Source organism: Canis lupus, chromosome X (assembly GCF_003254725.2).
Source record: "Canis lupus dingo isolate Sandy chromosome X, ASM325472v2, whole genome shotgun sequence".
NCBI classification, from domain to species: domain Eukaryota; kingdom Metazoa; phylum Chordata; class Mammalia; order Carnivora; family Canidae; genus Canis; species Canis lupus.
Genome location: NC_064281.1, coordinates 15,521,290 through 15,539,347, shown reverse-complemented (window position 1 = coordinate 15,539,347; position 18,058 = coordinate 15,521,290). Strand labels below are relative to the sequence as shown.

The 18,058-nt window shown below is 43.6% G+C and overlaps 1 protein-coding gene across 15 annotated transcripts in view; it reads left to right on the top strand.

Annotated features, from left to right (window-relative positions):
• SH3KBP1 (SH3 domain containing kinase binding protein 1) overlaps positions 1–18,058 on the top strand; it is a 339,638-nt gene that overhangs the window by 239,989 nt on the left and 81,591 nt on the right. For all 15 annotated transcript variants that reach the window (XM_025438119.3, XM_035711695.2, XM_025438092.3 and 12 more), the window contains one exon: positions 11,084–11,178. In XM_025438119.3, the coding sequence (XP_025293904.2) occupies positions 11,084–11,178 (95 nt within the window). The remainder of the gene's footprint in view (positions 1–11,083; positions 11,179–18,058) is intronic.

Here is an 18,058-nt window from a genome sequence, read left to right as displayed (position 1 = left end):
TAGAAGTAAAGTTGACATTCTCTGTAGATTGTTCACCTCTGTCCAGAGGAAATAGGACCTTGGGTGACTTGTGGGTTGCTTTTGGGAGGGGCCTGAGCAGTAGGGGCCTGAGGGTCACTTGTAGGGGATGTGGCACAAAACAGGACAGTCCATGGGGCATGCTTAAGTGACTAGTCCTCAGGTCTCAAGAACTAGCTGTAGGATAAGAGCATGTCCTTGATGCTTTCTTTTCACCCTCTGTAATGACTGCAGACAGGATATTTGAGTCTTCTTGGAAAGATTGGGTGGGCTGGGGGAGGTGGGTAACTGTGTCTTAGAGCAGTGCTGGCTAATAGAAATATTATGTGAGCCACATACATGATTTCACATTTTCTAGTAGCCACATTTTTGAAAAAGAAACATGTGAACTTATTAATTTAAATATATTTTATTTAACTCAATATATCCCCAATATTATCTTTTCAACATATAACCTGTATAAAACAATTAAGTGAGGTGTTTTTATTCTTTATTTTATATGAGTCCTCACAATCCAGCATGGATTTTATACGCATGGCACATCCAGCTTGGTGCAGCCACATTTCAAATGCTCAGTAGCCACTTGTGCCTAGTGCCCACCATATTGGACAGTGTAGTTTGAGAGTAATTCTGGGATCCAAGATGGGCTTCCTGGGCCTAGGTATTAACACAGATCCGAATATTCAGCTCCTTCAAGCCTGTGGGAGGATCCTGGCTCTAGCCCAAGCCTGTTCCATCCTACAAGTATCTATTAATTACGTCCATCCACCTGGCTCCCTGGAAGCATCACAGTGGGGGCGTGGGTTTTAATAAAGTATGTTTTTACAGAGGCTGGCTGGTGTGTTTTGGCCAGGAGTCAGCAGTGCGGATTCTAGGACCAGCTGTGTTATTTGCTAGCTGTGTGACCTTGGGCCAATAATTTTATTTCTCTGGCCTTGCTCTTCATTGTCTGCATTGTCTGTGAAGTCAGAGGGCTGTACTAGAGAGAACTCGTGAGGCTTCTCCAGCACCTTCATCCTCTGATTCAATTCCAAAAGCTTTACAATTCAGAGTAAAAGGTTTCTGCATTCAAAGAAGTGAGCAGCCAGACGGGAGAAGCAAGAGGAAAATGGGAACAATTCAGTAGGAATATGAGATGTCACCGGGTACGGGTGGAAGGATGCGTGTAGGTGGGTAGCAGGTCAGAAGAATTCTCACTGTCAGTGAAGGCTTGAAGGATGTTTATCGACAGATGTTTTTCAAGGACCCAGAGCAAGAATTTCTGCAGTTAATCTCACCCACGTACTTCCTGGCTTTCATTGTAACGAGCAAATTCTGGGGTATTTGTTCTCCCTTGATTTCCACGAGGCACCTAAGTCTACTAAAAAGTCTCCTGCATTGGGAACAATTTGCTGCTTCAAATTTTGATGCAACTGCCACGTTCAAGTGGAAGGACATAGAGTGCTGACCAACTATTAGAAATGACCCTGAGCTTGGAAGCAGGGCAGCCTCCTTCCTTCTGGTTAGCAGACAGATCTCTAATAGAAACTGCTCAGGAGTTCAGAGGACAGAGGCCTCGTCGTCACATCTCTGTCCTCGGCAGCCTAAAGGAGTAAGCGTTGTGGTGGTTCAAAAAATGTTCACGTGGATTGGTATTTTCTGAGGGCAAGTAACTCAGCTGATTGGGATTTATTTAAACAACTAACATCATCTCCCCTCCCCCAGTAAACCTTTTATGATATTGAAACTCATCTGAAACACATGCTGGGGAACAGATTGCCATGATTTTCATAACAAGAGGGAAACTGTCTAAATATTCATAAGTGAAGTACCCTGAGATTCCTCCAGCTACCACATCTGGAATTTCCCTGTTTCTTACTACAATTGATGCAGATTTGTGGCCTCTGTGGGATAGAAAAACAGCCCGGAGAAATGGCTACTTAGCATCTTTCTGAACAAACAGTTCAATCTCAGAGATTCGGAGGACCAGTTGAGTAGGAGGGTTAGGAAACAGATAATCCTGGATAACATTGGAACAAAGGCAGGTCAGACTTTGGAATAAATGATGACCATGGGGCAGAGGCTAAACTTGAACCCCCCCCCTGCCTGACCTCCCCTCACTCCATTCCTGGACACTTGTACCACCTTTCTGGTCAGTTTGTTCATTGCCTCATGTCTTGGGGGTTGTCCTCTATGGTGTGACACATGGTGCCTTGTAGCTGTCATTAGTTCCTCAAGGCAAGGGCTATGTCTTCTACTCGATACGCCCATACAGCACAGAAAAGTGCCATGGACTCCCTGGGCACATAGCAAGTGATGATGGGGCACATGAATTAAAAATGACTTACAATTCAACCAGGCTCCATATTGGACAGAGTCTTGTAAAAGTGGCACAGTAGCCATGGATCCCCTTTCTCGAGTTCACAGTCACCAGTTGGAAAAAAGACACATTTGTATGTATAGGATCCTCGAGCTTATATTGGGTTTCTGAGGGATTAGTGGTGGTTGCCAGTGTTCCATGGGGCTTCACAGACCCTCCGTTCTTTCTAGTCCATGCTCTAGACTGGTCGGCCCAAGAGCACTAAGACAGACCCTTGTCCGACAAAGGTTTATTGGCTCATTGCACTGAGGAGCCTGCATAGCACCAAACATGAGAGTAGTTACCAGTTTGGAGGAGGGAGAATGCAGTGGAATGGAATTGAAGCAGTATTTTGCTAGGCTCCAGGTAATGCAGGGCTGTGTGGAAAGGGGTCAACATCACATCTGTACTGGGAGGTGCACCCAGGTCGTTTCTTTGGGAACCACCAAGTTCAGATAAGAGTGCAGTGCTGTGTTCAGAACTCTTTATGTGTGCCTCTGCACCTGCGTGGGGTATGAAGTTTGCTTTTCTGTGTCACAGTGACTTTCATTCCTTCAGTCAAGAGTGGAACATTTCAGAGGGTGGCTGAGTGGCTCAGTCAGTTAAGCATCTGCCTTTGTCTCAGGTAACAATCCCGGGGTCCCGGATCAAGCCCCGCATTGGGCTCCCTGCTCAGCGGGGAGTCAGCTTCTCCTTCTCCTTCTCCCTCTGCCCCCCCACGCCCACTCATGCGATCTTGCTCTGTCTCTCAAATAAATAAATAAATAAATAAATAAATAAAATCTTTTTTAAAAAGAGTGGAACATTTCTTTCTTTTATTTTTTAAAAAAGATTTTATTTATTTATTCATGAGAAAGAGAGAGACAGAGAGGCAGAGACATAGGTAGAGGGAGAAGTAGGCTCCCAATAGGGAGCCTGACGTACTCGATCCCAGGAGCCCGGAATCACGACCTAGGCCAAAGACGAGAGCTCAACCACTGAGCCACCCAGGTGCCCCCAGAGTGGAACATTTCATTCTGACTGATATGATATATATATATATATATATATATATATATATCAAAGTTTCTGATAGTCTGTGGTTTTAGAAGACACACTTACTCTGGGAATAAGAAAGCAATAGTGCTTAGAGAAGGGGGTGCGAGGACCCTTTCCAGCTGCAGTGCATACTTGGGAGAAATACTATTTCCTGTTCACTTTGCAGCTGGCTGTGTCTGCATTTGGTACGTCAGCCTGATGAATGGCTAGGCAGGTTTTTACTTTCTCAGTCTAAGCTAATTTTTGCTTTCTCACCACATGTTTAAGTAGCAGAAAAAGGAGTTGATTCTTTTATGTTAGTTTTTTTCCTTCAGCCTTACCTGGGAGCTCTTTCATGCTACCTTTTCAGGGGAGGTGTTTTTTGCTCATTTGTCTCCCCTAAAACTCATATTTGGGCATGTCCAGTTTGAAACAAGTATCCTATATAGTGCTGTACTGTGTGTGTTCTGTACTAGAAGACAGAAAGGCTTTGCTTGTCAGATTTTTATCTTTTTCTTTTTTTAATTTCTCCTTTTAAAGCAAAAGATTAAAAAAATGTTATAATTCATAGTAGTGAAATAATTTGAAAGTCAAATTCCCCACAGCATCTAGGACTAGAGGCAGTGGTTGTGGTTGGGGTCACCATCAGCTTTCTCATGGAGGCAGGTGTTGGGCTTGAGTTGACAACATAGTGACATGTGTTTCATTTCCTGGTCTGAATTTGAGTGTAGACCAAGGTTTTTCCACCTTGGCACTATTAACATTTGAACCAGATCACTCTTTCTTGGACTGTTCTATGTCCATTATGGGATGTTTAGTAGCATCCCTAGCCTCAATACACTTGATGCCAATAACTGTTACCACCCCCTCCCTCTGTGGCAACCACAAATGTCTCCAGTAACTGCCAGTGTCCCCTGGGGAGCAAATTAGCCCAATTTGTGAACTGCTGGTGCAGATTCTTGTAAGCTCTATGAGGGCACTTCTTCTCTTGCTGCTGGGCACACAGTGGACACTTAGTTAATATTTACTGAACAAACGACAAGTGTAGTATTCTCTCCAGCAATCCCTACCAGCCCCAGATCCTCAAACTGACACAGGACTGGATTTTCTGTCTACGTCTCTTATACAGTATGCCTAGCAGTGGGCACTACCACCACACTGGCCCATCCTCCAGGTCCCCACCATTGTTTTGCTTCTTTCTAGCATTGAATATTTGCTAATACCCATGGCTGGATCAGTGGCTCTCACAGTGCGGTCCCTGGATCTGCAGCATCAGCATCACGTGGCAACTTTTTATAGATGCAGATCCCCAGGCCTTGCCCAGTTCTAGAGGATCAGGAACCTCGGGGGTTTGGTTTTCACATATCTTCCATCTGGTGCTAATGCCCATTTGTGCATGAGAATTACTGATGTAGATTGTTCCTTAAGTTTCCCTGTTTATGAGAATCACCAGGGTGCTGTGGATTGCTGGTCCCACCTCAGATCTGTTGATTGGAACCCCCAGAGAAGGGAATCTGAGAAGGCAGGGAAGCAACAGGTGCCCCCACATCATTCTTGTCATCAGGAATGGTTGGGGAACCCCACTACCACCACCACCACCAACTCCTACTCTTACTCCTTTGGCCAAAGTCCTAGAACATTGTACAGAGCCATTGCCATTTTACTCCTCCTCTAAGAAGAGAGCCTGACTTTCCTTTGGGAAATGATTCTGCATTCATGATACTCTGGTGCTTTAAGCTGAAGGCATCACCCTTATCCTTCTCTCACTGTTGCCTTGTCGGAAGCCTTGTGCCTCATTCTCTCTTGTCGGTTCTAAGCTCCTTGAGAACCGGGTAACAGTTTTATTTAACTTAGCCTCTTTCCCCCAGAATGTGACCCAAGTCCATACCCTTATTGCATTTCCAGGATACAAAAAGCTGGAAAAAGGTTTTATCACTTGTTTGGTGATAAAACTTTTCCTGGACTACATAAATTTAAGTATATAGCCTTTATTTAGCCCACTTGGGGTGACAAATCATCCACATGCTGCAGAATTTGAGTGTATTTGATGGTTGAGTGCATCCCCAGATCCCTGCTGAGGATGTTATCTATTGTATGGATGTAATACATTTCCTTTTTAAAATCTGAAAAATTCTGTCCCCAGGGCTTCTGGATAAATGATTATTATGAACCAGTAGTGCCTCAGATAATATTTGTCAATTTAATGAAAGAACTTTAGGTTTTGATGTTGGTAAAAATAGACACCACTGAGCTTGATACTTTTGTTCTGGTATCCCAAAGGAAAAGAATTCTAAGGGTGACCTGGTACTTTCCACCACTGCTGGAAGTTCTGGAAGGCTTCTTATCAGACTCTGTGACACACAGGATTTTTTTTTTAAGATTTCATTTATTTATTGGAGAGAGAGAGAGACAGAGAGAGCGCAAGTGGAGGGGGGAAAGGGAGAAGCAGACTCCCCACTGAGCAGGGAGCCTGATGCGGGGCTCAATCCCAAGACCCTGAGATCATGACCTGAGCAGAAGGCAGGCACCCAACCAACTAAGCCACCCAGGCGCTCCGACACATGAGATTTTAATCTTCGTGTCCTAAAATTGAGTCCAGAGAATCATCCTGGATTTAATGTTATTTCCTTGATTGTGTGTGTGTGTGTGTGTGTGTGTGTGTTCTGCTTGCAGATATGTTTATTCTTTTTGTTCTGCTTTTATTTTTTTAAGCTAAGGATATTTTTTAAGTTGGTCTGTTTGGTTTTTTTTTTTTATATGAATAGATTTTAAAACCTTGTGAAGGGCCTCATGGGCTATGAGCATGTGAGTTCAATTTCTTAAATGGTCTGTTTTTAATATTATGTAAATTTCTAAAAATTTAGAGATTGAATTTTTTTTTTTTTTTTTGGTGAGAAGGATGTGAATCATGAATGGATTTCTTGGGGGGTTTTAATAGAACAAGTTTCTAAAAATTGGAATGCCAATCAGTAATTAGTATACAGGATCTTGATTTGGAACTAGGCCAAGGTCTCAGGGTCCTTGAACCTTCTGATAACCTACACAACATTTTCTCTGCACCTTTGAATGTGTTTTTTTTTTCCTTTTTTGGGAAAGAGGGAATCACTGTTTTTTTTCTTTTTTATCAGATTCTTAAAAGACTCGAAGACAAAAAAGCTCAAGGGATGCCTGGCTGGCTCAGTTAAAAGAGTATTCGACTCTTGATCTCAGAGTTGTGAGTTTGAGCCCCATGTTGGGTGTAGAGATTACTTAAAAGTAAATATATAAATGTAAAAAAAAAAGACAAAAAAAGCTAAGAATTGACTTAGGATTTCAATCTTAGGCTAATGCATTAGTTTTTTTTTTAAATCTTTCTTAAAAAATAGAGACAAATTCATCTCAATAAGTTGTGCCTTTATTTTGTTATGTGCATGTGGGCATTCATTTCTATTTGATCTCGGACTAATTAAATCCATCTAATTGATGAATAGATGGAAAATGCCTGCCTCAAAAAATTAATTTCATCCCCTTCCTCTCCATCTCTGTCTGCTACTCATTTAAAATTTCTAATCTTCCCACGTCCAAAAAGCATTTGGAATTATATTCTTTCAAGACATATCAAATGCCTCCTCCTTTGTGAACTCTCTCCTGAATGTAATCATGCCTTCCTCTGCAATACCACAGCCATATCCTGTCAGAGTGAGTCTGTACTTCTTCCAGCATTTGTCTTTTCTTCTTGTCATCCTTTCACCCTTGCCTTTCCCCAGGCATTAGTTTGTCACTTCCAAGTGAGGATGTGATGGGTATTGACTTGCATATCACAGGCCCAAGAACTGACAATGTCTTTTTCATGGTGGTGACTCTATAAATGTTTGAATTAAAGTAGGGAACATCTTTGTTCCATATACTATGAAATTAAAATTATAGTCTCAGAGTTAGTCCATTTTTTTCACTTATTATTTTTTAGTGTCTTAAAACCATTGGTACATCCAAAGTAACAGCATGTTTTTATTTTCCAGTACTGCTGAATTAGGACCTTATTTTCAAATATATCATGATAACTTGAAATGTGAGCCTGTGGTTGCCATGTTTGATTGGGGGGGGCATTCTGAGTTATAGTGCCCTTGACTAGAGCCATGAAATGTCAGAGCTGGCCACAACTCAGGTCTAGTTCAGTATGTTTTTTGGAGCCTCCAGAGCTTCATTGAAATTATTTCGGGGACCTGGGTGGGAGTTGGGCCAGCCCACTCTCTAACCAGAGCAGCTCTGTTTTTAGTTGTTTTATATTAGAGTTTTGGAATAAGTTGAAATTTGCTGAAAAGGTGTTCTGTTGAAGTTAACCAAACTCTCCTCTCAACCCCCTTGGCCAGTCTCTCATTTTATACCTAAGGACATTGAGGTCCAAAGCTACTGTGTAGTTGTCTCAGATTTTATGCTTAGGACAGCCCAGCTAAAATTAAACCTAGTTTTGACTGTCCTGATTCCTGGCCCAGAGTCTCCTCCTATTTAGCTGTCCCTCAGATTTTCCTCCACTTTGTAGGTATCACTAGGGGATCAAGAAGCATTGAGTGGGAGCTGCATCAGGTTATGGGGATGCAAAAAGGGGTGAGCATGATGTCAAAACTTGCTTCATGGACAATAGTAGTTGACAGTAGCCACTGGTACCCATATCTCCTCCTTTAACTAAAATTGGTGCTTTCCAGATAATTTTCTAATGCATTATACACAAAACAGCATACATGGTGGGAATGTTTTAAAACTAGGTTATGTTGATGGTCATACTTATTAAAACTATTCAAACCGTACAATTAAAATGGGTGAATTTTCTGGTATAAAAATTATATGTCATTAAAGCTGTTTTTAAAAAAAGGCAGGGTATTACTTGCCCTCCTTAACTAATGGGGAAACTGGGCAGAAAACAAAATGGCCCTGTGAAACATTTTAAAGGCATACTAGTACTTTTTTAGAAATATTTCCTTACTATATTGGTTACAAGTCACTTCCATAGTCATTTATTGAGCCCCTGCTATGGACCAGTTCCTGAGGTAGCAAGGGAAGAGATAGGGGGAGAGCGAGTGACACAGATGCATAGGAAGTGGCTTTTTGAGTGGAGGCAGGTTATAGTCATATATATGTGTGTGTGTGTGTGTGTGTGTGTGTGTGTGTGTGTGTATACATACATACATGCGCAGTTTCAGGGGAGGTAAGTGGAGGTATCCTCTTCTACCAAGTTCCTTCATGTCAGAGTACCTTCTGCTTTGAGTGATCAATACCTATGCAGCCATAAAGTAGTGGTAAGCAATACAATTTTATGGAGTCAGATAACAAGGAATCCAGAGACAGACCCCTTGATGTTGATTAATTTGACAGACATCTCAATGGTGTCAAGAATTGAGAGTCCTCTCCTCTGTGATTTCCTTGGCTTTCCTCTCATGGTTGAACTATGACTATAACTGTGCCAAACATTGTACTGTCTTCCAACAAGGATGAAACAGTGTTAAAAGCAGAAAGGCAGGGGCAGCTATTTTCCTCACAACTAAAAAATCAGGGAACAAAATCTAACAGCCTTCCTCTCCTCCTCAAGCAGATTTCCTCTCACATCTCATTGGCTGGAACTAGATCACATGCCCACCCCTAAACCAATCACCAACAAAAGGGAGTGAAATTAACATTATTTGCCTTGACAAATCTCACTCATCCTACTGCAGACAGCTATTCCCAATGCCCAAATGCAATACCTGAATGCGGCAGGATTATATGAACTGGGAAGGGGATGGGGAATGGCTCCTGTGAACCAATGTCTACCACACTTAGTTTTTTTGATGGAAAGGATTAGAAACAATGTTTGTTTTTTCCTTTGTTGACCACAGGTGTCCTATCTTGTTTGTAAAATATTTCCATGATTTCAATCCAATGAATTATTCTTCAAACTGGGACTCTGCAGGGCAGTTCTTCAATAATGCTATACTTATTTCAGTGTTGTAAGTTTTGAGGTTGGGTTGTCATATTTCACTAGCACAGTCAATAGGAAAGTTGGAAAAGAGCTGTCATTATCCAATTTAACGATGTTTAACTTTTCCCATCCTTTTAGAATATTTGGCTGATTCAGGATTTGGGAGGCTTGCTATTACTAATTAAAGAGAGATGGAACATTAGTAACTCTATGGACCTGGGAATCTTTAGGCATATTAATATTGATGGGATTTAGAACTAGTGTCCCTCAGCATGGCCTGATGAGCAAAAGGTATCAAGGGCCCAGAGTACCTAAGATGGAAGGTTTCCAACACGAGGGAAGGGGATGTAACTGATATACTCTGTCAATTGGACAGAAAGCAAAAAACATTCACACAGAAAGTGAGTCCCTCTCTTTTCCTGCCCCGTTTCCCTCTCTCCTCCCTGTGGTACCCTAGACCACAGTCTGTCTGTATTACAGATTTTTTATTGCCTTTATTTTATACATGACTCTCTTTGATTGATGTGACATTAACCATAATACCCCCCTCCCCACATTTCAGTCATATAAATTGTACTAGGGACAATATAATTGATACTTGTGTATATAGCTCTAGGTTATGATCTGTCTGCAGGAACTGATCTGATCCTTGGGAAATATCTAAGGTCATTCAAAGCCATTAGGTTTGTTGACTTAGCTGCAGAATAATAAATGCCTGTCCCAAGAGATAGTAATTCTCTTGAAGTTTTCTTTCAACCTTTAGTTCTAAGTCATCAAACCCCAGTTTTCCAAGTCTTACTTCCCTGGCTACCTGACAAATGTTTTTGCTCTCTTCTAAATTGATGCTTTTGTGTAAATAGAGAAGATTTAACATCAGGTAGACTTTCTTTTTTAGTTTATTTATTCATGCAATCTCTATACCCAACGTGGGGGCTTGAACTCACGAACCTGAGATCAAGAGCTGCACACTCTTCTGACTGAGCCAGCCAGGCACCCCTGACATCAGATGGACTTTCAAAAGCATATAATTGTGGGCATATCTGAACTGATTTTTAGTGGCTGTAGTGTTTTTCTCTCTTAGGTACACATCCTTGCTGATGAACATCCCCACCTAAATAGACAGGTTCCCACAGAGACGCCATGGGACATATTTGAACAAGTTTGTCCCCCCTGCCCCATATACACATGTGTATAAAGAACATTTAGTTGGTATTTGTTGGCTGTTTGTGGTTGACACATGTTCATATACAAATACCTTTCTTGCGAGATGTACCATAATGAAGTCTTTTTTTTTTTATTGTTTTAAGTACCATGTTAGCTTTGTAACATACACAGATACCCTGTTTCTGATTTAGTGATGTGTGGAATAAGACAGTGAGGGCCGAATTTAAGCTTTTTTCTCTTTGTAGATTATGTCTGCTTTTGCATGCACCCAAAGAGTATATGAAATGGTATATAAAATAAAGTACATCAAATATACATCCAAGATCAAGGAAACCATTTGCTTTTCTGCCTGAGAGAGACACAAAGCAGTCAGTGACATTTGATGACATCACATGGTTTGTGAGGGAGGGAAAATGAAGAGAATACATAAGCATGAGCCCCAAATGAGCAATCTTAGGTAGTTTCCTGAGGGTGACTCTTTCTTTATGCAATCATTATTATATCCTATCTGTTAAGTGCTTTTTCCTGAAGTTGATGTGAGAGAGAACATCTTTTCCTGGGCCAGCTCATTAGGTGAAGCACTGTAAAGGTTGTGTTTTCTTTTCTTCTTACAGCCAAGGATTACTGCAAAGTAATATTTCCATATGAGGCACAGAATGATGATGAATTGACAATCAAAGAAGGAGATATAGTGACTCTCATCAATAAGGTAAGCAGACTTCCTTCCTGCCTTTTAAACTGCAAACTGGGGCAGCCCCGGTGGCTTAGCGGTTTGGCGCCACCATCGGCCCAGGGGGTGATCCTAGAGACCCGGGCTCGAGTCCCACATCGGGCTCCCTGTGTGGAGCCTGCTTCTCCCTCTTCCTGTGTCTCTGCCTCTCTCTCTGTCTCTCTGTGTCTCTCATGAATAAATAAATAGAATCTTTAAAAAAGTAAAAATAAACTGCGAACTGCTTCGAGATGTTGACTGGACACTACAGCTTTTGTTTTAGGCCTCGAAACACTTGATTTTCATTGCCCGAACTTCAGAGGAAGAATCTTGCATCTTGCCTCTTGATCAGGCTAAGCCCAGCGTACCCAAGTGAATGAACGAACTTGGAAACTGAGTAGTTCTGTTGGCCTTAGCACCAGCTGCAGATTGGCATGGCCCGGGGGAAAGCTCCATCCCAGAACGGCTAACCCAGAAGGTGGCCTTCTTGGCTGAAGAGCCTGCCCTGCACAGCAGCCCTGGCTGCAAAGCTGTGTCATGAGGCATCCAGAGGGGCTTTAAAAGGGCAGGTCATGCCTCACAGGCAGCAAATGCGTAAAGAATGTGCACTGTTCAGATCAAAGACAGGTAGCATGCCTGAGAGAATTTTGCTTGTCTTGTCTGGACTAAGAAGGTTGGATGATTTTATTATCATTACAGGCAAAGCCCTGTAAACATACGGAGAGCTATAAAATCTGTGTGAAGTGATACAGCTTAACAGGGTCTGAACTGTGTAGTATTTATGTTTTCATGCAATGGTACTCACCAAGTAAGTGGTTGAAAGATATCTTATTTAAATAATTCCTAGACTATATGGTGTTTTAGCTGAGATACAGGATTCTCGTGATGGTCAAATATGGTGAAAAGCTGACCCATCTTTGAGATGTGTAAAGTGGCTTTATTCTGGGGTCCAGGTAAGTGGCAGGGAACTCGTGATGCTCTTGGCATAAGCGTGACTTGGGGATCATCATGGCTGCCTGTGCTCATGCTGGGCTGGAAAGCATTGGCAGGGTGGAGAGTGCAGGGAAAGGGGAGAGAGAGGAGAGGGGTTCGGGGTCTCGCTCGTGTGGCCATTACTGAGAGGGACAGGATCACAGTGTTTGCCTGCCCCCTCCCTCCACCCCCATGAATGTCCCTAAAGTGATGGGTACGATTCACCTTTATACTACCCGACACTTACCTATAAGAAGTGTTGTAGAAGTTGTGCATTTTAAGACCCTGAGCCAAAGATGCCAGGGAATTAATGACCACAGAGGTCAAGCAGCTTACCAAAGATCAAAACTAGTTTAGGGAAAGAACTGGCCTTATCCATACAACAGTGGTATGCTAGACAATGCTAAGAGTGCCTTTCTGGAATAGCAAACTCTTCCCACCTCTGCTGAGGGCCCAAGAACTTGCCCATCGTTTTTCCCTGTGAGCTGTTCTTCTGCATTCATTTTAGCGTATCTCTGTTTGTACGTGGCTGGAGGAAATCAGAGCAGGGTAAGATGTGGCCCTTCTTGTTCCTCTCTGCCAGGGAGGCAGAAGCCGTTCTTCTCTTTCTTTACCACCCCTCCACTCATCCTGAAGCAGGCTGCTTCTGGGCCGTGTTTCCTATTTTGAACCGTAGCCTTCACCAAACACTCAGAATAAAGAAGTTGTTAAATAGGTGTAAAGCATAATTACGAATATTTCGATCCTTAGCACAGGTACTTGGTTCTAGTTCTATAGGGAAAGGGGTGGATCGCTTCTCCCTGCGATGGTTAAGCAACCAGAGAGCTCAATAAACCATTCTTTGCAATGGGGGGGGGGGGGGTGCACTTTACCATTTTTGTTTTTCTTTATGTTCAGAGGGGGCAGCCTCTTTTTAACCGAAAAGCAGATGTGTCAATAATATTTAATAAGGTTTGGGGAAAAGAAAAAACCACCACAGATGGTCTCTTATCTGAATACATCTATTTCTACCTTAATATATTATATTCCTATTCTTGTCATTTGATTACATATGATGAGAACACATTCATCTTGATGTTTTTGTTCCTACCAGGTTGAGATCCAGTCTGATAAAATGAACTGAATTTTTCAAAAGAGCTTGGTCAGAAAGAGTCTCTTTCCTGGTTCCCTCCTCCATGCATATGGTCTGGAGGAAGGAACAGACAGGTGTGGAAGGCTACTTTCAGGAGGGTCTAGGAGATGGTGCCCTACATCCCTGCTTTCAGAGCTTCATGCATTTAGACGCAGTTTAGAAACTGAAGCAGCTTATAGATGGTATTATTACATTTGCAAAATGTGACTTTGTTATCGTTGCCATACACTGGACCCCTTGACCTGGCTTAAGCCCTGCTCTGGCTCCACAGGCCTAGAGCACCTGGGTCGTTTTGACACTTGCTCCCTCTCGTTCAGCCCTGCCCCCGCTTGCAAGCCCAGCAGCACTAGAACCTAGCACCTTCCTGTGTCCCTGCCACTCATGTCCGTGGGAAAGCCAGGCCTAGGCTAGAGTTCACACCTCTTCCCTCTCCCAGCACCTTCCACGGCACCTGCTTTGGAGGAGAACCTTGGAGTGGCCAGGGGTAGAGGGATGCTAGCATCCCAGCCCCCTCTTTTTATCATCCCCTCATGGTGCTTTGCTCATGGAACCCCTCTGCTGAAAGTCTCTAGCAACTTTCCTTTTCTTCTCCTTTATTGTCAAATCCAGCTAGATTCTCCTGGCACTCATTGGCCCAGGTACTCTGGCCTCAGTCTGGCTTTCTGGCTTTGATCCACATTGCTGTTCTACAACGAGCTCTCCTGGGATGTCCCCATCCTGCTCGTGTATCCTCCTAACCCGACCCAGACCATGTTGCTGCTGCCCCAGGTGCCCTCTGCCAACCCACTTAGCTGGCTTTTCAATAGCTAATAAGACAGCCAGTCTTAACACATGCTATATTATGTACCTGGGCCTATTTTTAGCTTGCGACTTAAAAATGTCCCCTGTGCAGTATAAATTTTGTTTTTTTTATTATTTTATATGGTCTGTGAAATCAGGTCTCTTGATACCCTATCCTTCTGCAGGTTTTGACTTTTATTCCCATAAAATATCTGCCAGCCCTGACCTAGCATTCCACTTGGTTGGAAGCATTTTATTATTTTTTAAAGATTTATTTATTTATTTATTTATTCATGAGAGACGCACAGAGAGAGAGGGGCAGAGATACAGGCAGAGGGAGAAGCAGGCTCCATGCAGGGAGCCTGACGTGAGACTCGATCGCGGGACTCCAGGATCACACTCTCGGCCGAAGGTGGCACTAAACCGCTGAGCCACCCAGGCTGCTCTGTTGGAAGCATTTTAAAATGACAAGTGCCATGTAGGCTACCAGCTCAGGGAAACCAGGTTTGAATCCCAGCAATGCCATTCATGGCTGTGTGTCATCACGTAACCTCTCTGATCCTCAGTTTCCTCAGCCAGAAAGCAGACCTCACAGAGCTGCCATGGAGATTTGCTAAGGTGCTGTGTATACACAAATTGTCACTTCAACCTTGCCCACTCTTTCTCTGACCTCAGAAGTGGGGAAGGACGGGCTCTCGTTAATGGGCCCAGTTGCTGCTAGGGCAGGAACACTGAGAATGAGGTGGGTAACAGTGGTGGAAGATCTGTCTGAAAATAGCTCAGAATTCACAATGGGTGAGGTTTCAGCAAGAATTTGGAGGAAAAAATATGCCACACGCATTTTGCTTGCTGAAAAGTGGGGGGAAATGGAGTCTGAGTCTGCCAAACCCTGCTGACGTTATAGAAGATTCTTACATCTTCCTCTGAGTTAAAGGATCTCCTAGAAATTTATTTAGGTGAATATGTGCTGTTGATATTATAATGAGAAGAGCTTCACTATGATTTGTTTAATGTGTATTTCGATACACTTCTTTATTGTATATATGAGTTGAGATGAAAGACCTGAATCATTGTCTAAATTCAACTGCGTTGGCTGTAGAGGTTCTCGATTTACCCCAAATTCCACTGGTGTTTTTCTCTCAGAGTCAGCTAAGGTGGTTTCCCTTTGTCCTGTTTTTCTGTGCTGTGGCAGGAGTCACAGGGCAGGCGCTGCCCTCATTTTTAGCCCTAGATTGTCATTTCGTGTAGCTTTCTAGAAAGTGAGTCAGACACCCTTAGTGGGTGCCTGTAAGCCCTCCACGGTTCCTGAAATAATGTGCAAAGACCTGAACTATTTGTGTGTGTCCCTGGAAACTAGGATGAAATGTGGCAACCCAAATGGTTTGTTTTTTAGTTTATTTATAAAGAATTCTTGTGGATTTGGGAATATTTCCACTTGCACAGAACACACCTGTGTTTAGCTTTTATTTCCAGTCACTCAAAAATAGCTCCTTCATCTGTGTTCTGCCGCCCCCATCCCTGCCTTCGTGATTTGTGCTCAGAGCATGGTTGAAAGGGCTCAGAAGCCTCTGGGTCTGATTTCCATCCCGAGAAGCTCCCTGGAGAAAGGCTGAGAGCAGCCTGGTGCAGACCAGGCCAGGCTGTGGCTGTAACGGTGGACACCCCCAAGCACTCCTTGCCCTGACCGCTGCCAGCGGTGGGGGGGGGAGCGGGCCCTGCCGAGGAGAGGCCCGAAGTTCCTGCCCTTGGCCCACAGCCTCCAGGCCTCCGCCCCCCTACCCTGGAAGGAAGGGCTTCCCAGCGCCACTCCTTATAAACAAGGATCTTTAAGTATGGGTTTCTTATGAAAACGCTCCCCTGAGTAGCTGTGTCTTTGACTCCTAACGAAGCAGACACAACCCACCCCCACCCTTGCTGCTTCAGGGGCCTAAGCCTCTTGGACGACATGAAGGTAAACACTAAGAAAGATAACGTTATTGGTAAAAATCATGGAGCAGTGGAGATGGAAGGAAGGGGAAGGTAACTGACAGATGCACCTGAAAGAAGGAGGGAAGCCAGAAGATTAGATAAAGGTAGAAATAGAGGAAAAAATACAAAGTGGGGCATCTGGGTAGCCCAGTAGTTAAGCATCTACCTTCAACACAGGTCATGATCCCCAGGTCCTGGGATCGAGCCCTGCATCGAGCTCCCTCGTCTCGGGGAGCCTGCTTCTCGCTCTCCCTCTGCCTCTCCCTCTGCCCTTCCCCTACTCGTGCTCTCCCCACTCTCTCTCAAATGAATAAATTAAAAAATCTTAAAAAATAAAAGAAAATACAAAGTGAGAGTTTCACCTTTTCCTCAGGATATATGAAACCAGGGACCATTAAATCCCTGGAGCTTGACCTGCTGGGAAGGCAGTTAGGACTGCAGACTAGCTAGACTAGCTAACCGGCTTCCTTCATCTCTCTCTACCTTCCTCCTTTCTAGACAACTCTGGAGCACCTGACTTAACGGGTCATTTCATGTGCACGCCCCGGGCTTCCCAGTGCAGGGCCCTCCCGGGTGGCCGGCGGCAGGAGCCCAGGACCATTTGTCGCCCTTCCTTTCCCTGGTGGCGGCCCTGGAAGTTAGGTGGGACCGCGGGTGTCCAGTGCACGGTTTGGAGAAGGAAGGGAGGCCCAGAGTACAGAAGTGACTTTCCCAGGGTCTTCAAGCAGGGTTGTAGAAGGTGGGGCCCAGGAGCTCCCAGAGGTGACTTGTCTGCTCCTGGAGCCACCCTCTGTTGCTGGGTAGCTAGGGCAAGTGCCTCTCAAAAGATTCTCTTTATACCTTAATGGCATTATCATTATTTAATCAGGAAAATGATATTACCATGCCATTACCTCATCTGCTTGCATGTTGGTATCCGTTTTTGTGATCTCTTAGGGTCAGGATCATCCGTGACTTTCTGATTCCATCGTCACCTCCACAGAAATGAAATGATAGTGCAGAGGAAATGATGAGCTCAGCTCAGGGGTAATGTTGGTTCTTTCCGTTCCTGAAGCCCTCTTCTCCCTCTTCCTTAGGCTTTCTTCTATGTGGGCAGATTTTTGCCTTCCTCTTTTCTTTGGGCCAGGTACCACTTAGTTTTCTGCTTGCTTTTAGCATGAAAAAAAGCAAGAGAGAGAGAGAGAGAGAAAGAGGGAGAGAAGGAGGAAGAAAAGGAGGAAGGGAGGAAAAGAGAGAGAGAGAGAAAGGCGGGAATCCTGAGCTCCTTCTTAAGTCATTCTATGATTATATGTTCTTTTGTTTGTCCTAATGTTTATTTTCTCTTCCTGCCTCCCTCTGATTAATTCATTAATTGAAACATTTATTCACGGGGAAAAATGTTTTCACACTTCCTTGCTCCCCGCCCCACAGGAAGTAAGGATGTTTGTTCAAAGAGAAGTGGTTTTAGGAATCTCAAGAAAGGTTCTCAGGCTGGTATAAGAAAGCCCATCAGCTAAATAGATTGCTGGCCTTGACCCCTTTCTCTCTACACTGCTGAAGCTTTTAGCAGAACTAAAATGCTGGGATTAAATGTGGTTTCAAGGGTGAGGAGTAAATTAGCAGATGTCACCCTGAAAATGATGACACGCTGACAGACCCATTAGAAGGACATGTTTTATGAGTGAATGAAGAAGTTAAGCATAGTTCTGGGATCATCTGGGTTTACACACATTTGAAGAATGCCAGTGTTCAGCAAATGAGTCATTTATGTCATAGGAGGTACTTTTTTGCGGTATGGCCTGTCTTGTTAGACTGCATATATGCCCTTACTGGAGACACAAGTCACAGTATGTCTCCCATTCAGAGCATTAGAAATCCCGGGGAATACAGTTTGCTACTGTTTTGTCTTCCTCTTTAAAGTAACCAGAACACTGGGACTGTTGAGAAGAATCCTGATGCTATAAGTACATTTGATCAAGACTCTTCCTCACTGAGCTCATTTATTATAAACGCAGTTTTCAATTAGATGAGGCTGGTAAATATAGGTCT